Below are 5,000 nucleotides of genomic sequence, written 5' to 3'. Positions count from 1 at the left end.
GTGTGTGTCCCTTCTCTCTGCTCAGTTTTCCTCTAATAGACTAATTCATCAGAAGTGACACACACTCTGAGCTTGTTTGTCCTCTAATGTGTGAAGAGACTCTCCTCCTCCAATTCATCACTCCATCCTCATACACATCTACTCCTCCTCTAACACCACACCTTTCATCACTCCATCCTCATACACATCTTCTCCTCCTCTAACACCACATCTTTCATCACTCCATCCGTATACACATCGTCTCCTCTTCTCCTCTATCACACCTTTCATCACTCCATCCCTATACACATCTACTCCTCTAACTCCACATCTTTCATCACTCCATCCGTATACACATCGTCTCCTCTTCTCCTCTATCACCACACCTTTCATCACTCCATCCTTATACACATCTACTCCTCTAACTCCACATCTTTCATCACTCCATCCGTATACACATCGTCTCCTCTTCTCCTCTATCACCACACCTTTCATCACTCCATCCCTATACACATCTACTCCTCTAACTCCACATCTTTCATCACTCCATCCGTATACACATCTACTCCTCTAACTCCACATCTTTCATCACTCCATCCGTATACACATCTACTCCTCTAACTCCACATCTTTCATCACTCCATCCGTATACACATCTACTCCTCCTCTCCTCCTCTCCTCCTCTCCTCTATCACCACACCTTTCATCACCCCACCCTTCTATTCCTCTTTGTCATCCTCTCCTCTTCTCATCTCTTCGAACAACAGACTTTATCACTTCATCCACACTGCCCTCTACGCCTATATCCTCCTTCCATTCTTCTCCTCTTCTCTCTCTGTCCCATCCGTTGTCCTCTCTCTCTCTCTCTCCATCTACTCCCTTTCACAAACCATCCCTTTAGCATGTCCTTGTCTATTAGCCCTTTAGCCTGTCCTTGTCTATTAGCCCTTCAGCCTGTCCTTGTATATTAGCCCGTTAGCATGTCCCTGTCTATTAGCCCTTTAGCATGTATATTAGCCCTTTAGCATGTCCCTGTCTATAAGCCCTTTAGCATGTCCTTGTCTATTAGCCCTTTAGCATGTCCTTGTCTATTAGACCTTTAGCATGTATATTAGCCCTTTAGCATGTCCTTGTTTATTAGCCCTTTAGCATGTATATTAGCCCTTTAGCATGTCCTTGTCTATTAGCCAATTAGCATGTATATTAGCCCTTTAGCATGTCCTTGTCTATTAGCCCGTTAGCATGTCCTTGTCTATTAGCCCTTTAGCATGTCTATTAGCCCTTTAGCATGTCCTTGTCTATTAGCCCTTTAGCATGTCCTTGTCTATTAGCCCGTTAGCATGTCCTTGTCTATTAGCCCTTTAGCATGTCTATTAGCCCTTTAGCATGTCCTTGTCTATTAGCCCGTTAGCATGTCCTTGTTTAATAGCCCTTTAGCATGTCCTTGTCTAATAGCTCTTTAGCATGTCCTTGTCTAATAGCCCTTTAGCATGTCCTTGTCTATTAGCCCTTTAGCATGTATATTAGCCCTTTAGCATTTCCTTGTCTATTAGCCCTTTAGCATGTCCTTGTCTAATAGCCCTTTAGCATGTCCTTGTCTAATAGCCCTTTAGCATGTCCTTGTCTATTAGACCTTTAGCATGTATATTAGCCCTTTAGCATGTCCTTGTCTATTAGCCCTTTAGCATTTCCTTGTCTATTAGCGCTTTAGCATGTCTATTAGCCCTCTGTTTATTAGTCCTCTCTGGTTGTTTCCTTCTGTTTTACTCATCAGATCATAAATCATTTATCTCTCAGTTATCCTTACCCCTTAACATTATTCCACTATAGTCTGTCATCATGTCTCCTCCTCCTCCTCTTTCATTCTCTTACATCACACGTGTTCCTTGTCTTCTCACCTTCATCCTCTCATCTTTGTTAGTTTCTTTATTCATCTCCTCCTGTGAGGCTCTAGCTCCTAGCTCTTAATCAACTCCACACAGGGTCTGCCCTACTGCTTTGAGTGGTTGACTGTGTAGTAGTTATGTTATCGCCTGTAGTTTGTGTGTGTGTGTACTAGTTATGTTATCGCCTGTAGTTGGTGTGTGTGTGAGTGCTAGCTATGTTAATGTCTGTAGTTTGTGTGTGTGTGTGCAAGTTATTTTATCGCCTGTAGTTGGTGTGTGTGTGTGTGCTAGTTATGTTACCGTCTGTAGTTTGTGTGTGTGTGTGCTACTTATTTTATTGCCTGTAGTTTGTGTGTGTGTGTGTGCAAGTTATTTTATCGCCTGTAGTTGGTGTGTGTGTGTGTGCTAGTTATGTTACCGTCTGTAGTTTGTGTGTGTGTGTGTGTGCTACTTATTTTATTGCCTGTAGTTTGTGTGTGTGTGTGAGCTAGTTATGTGACCGTCTGTAGTTTTTTTTTGCTAGCTATGTTATTACCATGTTATTTCCTGCACTTTTTTTATTTCTTATGTAAAATAGTATTTATTGTTACACCAGATCTCTATTGCCTGTAGCTTGATTGTTCTCTCTTTTGTACGTCGCTTTTGGATAAAAGCGTCTGCTAGATGACTAAATGTAAATGTGACTAAGCGTAAATCACCTGTAGTATTTCGTTCTCGATGGCTTTCACTAATCTGCTCATTGTTTCCCTCTCGCTCTCTCTCTCCCTCTCTCTCTCTCCCTCTCTCTCTCTCTCTCTCTCTCCCTCTCTCTCTCTCTCTCTCTCTCTCTCTCTCTCTCTTCCTTTCCTTTCTGTTGCTCCTCCCCCCTTTTCCTGATTTAACTCACTGTCCCTCTTTGTTTTGTTCTTTCTGTTTTTCTTTCTTTGTCTTTTCCCTCCATCTCTTGACGTATCTTTCTCTGTCCCACCCTCTTGCATTATCTCTCTCTCTCTGTCTTTCTTTTTTTCTTCCTTTCTTCCTTTCTGTCTTTCTTTCTTTCTTTCTCTCTTTCTTTCTTTCTCCCCCTTCTCCCCCTCCTCTGCCCTCCCTCTTGCATTATCTCTCTCTCTATCTTTCTCTTTTTCTTCCTTTCTGTCTTTCTCTCTTTCTTTCTTTCTCCCCTTCTCCTCCTCTCCCCCCCCCCTCCCGGTCTCCAGCCCCACTGGGAGCTACGCCTCCTCTGCGGAGTTGAGCCGCTGCAGCTCTCAGCTGAGCGAGGAGTTTGTAGGAGAGTACGGCGAGCGGGAGATCTACGACGAGAACGACTCCTACCACTCCTGTCACTCGTCCGTCAGCTACAGCAAGGGCTCGCCCGACTGGGACCCCGACGAGACGCACGCCGCCTACTCCGACGAGGGCGGCTACAGCAAAGATGGCGGCGAGGAAGGGGCCCTGTACGAGGAGGACGCCGACCTCTATGGCCAGGACGACCCCTACGAGGGAGAGGAGGAGGACATCATCTACGACGAGGACCTGGACTACCCACTGGACGGCACGCTCAGCGAGGACCAGGAGGCGCCGTACACGCCCACGCCCACCAGCGTCACAGGCAAGCCGCTGGACGTGCCCCCTGGTAGCAACGCCAACATCGCCACCTCCGCCAGGCCCCCGCTGGAGAAGCAGGCCTCGATGCACGATCCCCACCCTCCACAGGGACCGCACGCCCCAGGACAGCCCCCCACGCAACCCCCCACCCAGGCCCAGAACCAAGCACAGGGCCAGCCCCCAGCCCAGGGCCAACCCGGACCACCCCGTACCGCCCAACCGCAGCAGCCCATCAAGCCCCCTACACAGGCTGCACCACCCCCACAGCCGGCCTCCATGGGACCGATTCCCTCCGTACAGTCCTTCTTCGCCATGGCTAAGCCCCCTGGCCGGGGTGTTTGGTCTTAGCATGTCCTCCAGTCCACCCCAGCCCCCCAGCACCCACACCCAAACCAGCAGCTCCAGCCCCAGCCTCCCAGCCCCAGCCCTCAGCCCCGCAGCAGCCTCCCTCCGTCGCTAATGCTGGACCATCTGCTCAGACTAACGCAGCTCCTGGCACCGCTGGTGCTCCTGGTGCTCCCCCTAGTGGTCAGATCAAACCCACAGACTCGACAGGTCAGCTGGCTCCAGCCCAGGGCCCCCCAGCTGGCCAAGGTCCTGTGGGACCCACAGCAGCAGGTAAACCCATCACCCCTCCCTCTGAGGAAGCCCAGTACATAGAGGAGCCCCCCCTGACTGAAGAGCCCCCCCTCACAGATGAGCTGCCACCTCTGGAGGACGAGGAGTACCCACCGGAGCTGAGGGAAACCCCCCCTCGATCCCCTCCTGCAGACGGCGAGCCTGAACCACAACCAGAGCCAGAGAGGTAGCAAACGCTAATTACGCTAATGCTAAGTCTGCTGGCGATATCTATACTGGTGCTAGCAATGTATTAGCAAAGGCTAATGACATTAAAGCTAATGTTGATGCTGATGCTAAGAGTGCATAAGGTAATGAAAATTATGCTAATGCTTCCAGAGGTTGGCCATGCATAAACTAATGATAATGTTGTTCGCACTGATGTCACAAATGTTAATTAGGCAAGGGCTAATTCATGTTAATGGTGGTAGTATGCTAATTTTGGTAGTACATAGGTTAATTGCTGCTAATGACAAAAGACAATATCATTGTGTAATACATTCCTGAGCCTTAAACATCAGTCATGATCATACATTATTTCTGCTCAGAATCATGTTAGCAGCTTAATCATAGAGAGGAGAGTGTGTGTTTTAATGAGCATCTGAGGGCTGTATTTAAGGAGTCTGAGGATCCCTTGGAGAGTCTTTTGGAGGTGATTCAGATGGGTTTTAAGGACTGCTCTTCCCCCTCTTCTCCCTCTTCTCCCTCTTCTCCCTGTTCCCCCTGTTCCCCCTGTTCTCCCTCTTCTCCCTGTTTTCCCTGTTTTCCCTGTTCTCCCTCTTCTCCCTGTTCCCCCTCTTCTCCCTGTTCTCCCTCTTCTCCCTGTTCCCCTCTTCTCCCTGTTCTCCCTCTTCTCCCTGTTCCCCCTCTTCTCCCTGTTCTCCCTCTTCTCCCTGTTCCCCCTGTTCTCCCTGTTCTCCCTCTTCTCCCTGT

General features: G+C 48.6%; 1 protein-coding gene across 1 annotated transcript in view; it reads left to right on the top strand.

Moving 5' to 3' along the window:
* Nucleotides 1-5,000, top strand: part of LOC105905827 (protein unc-13 homolog A-like) — a 70,796-nt gene that overhangs the window by 19,467 nt on the left and 46,329 nt on the right. The window contains 2 exon segments of the mRNA XM_042703687.1: nucleotides 3,062-3,767; nucleotides 3,770-4,254. Coding sequence (XP_042559621.1) covers nucleotides 3,062-3,767; nucleotides 3,770-4,254 — 1,191 coding nt within the window.

Source organism: Clupea harengus, chromosome 25 (assembly GCF_900700415.2).
Source record: "Clupea harengus chromosome 25, Ch_v2.0.2, whole genome shotgun sequence".
Lineage (NCBI taxonomy): Eukaryota > Metazoa > Chordata > Actinopteri > Clupeiformes > Clupeidae > Clupea > Clupea harengus.
This window is presented reverse-complemented; position numbering and strand designations above follow the sequence as displayed.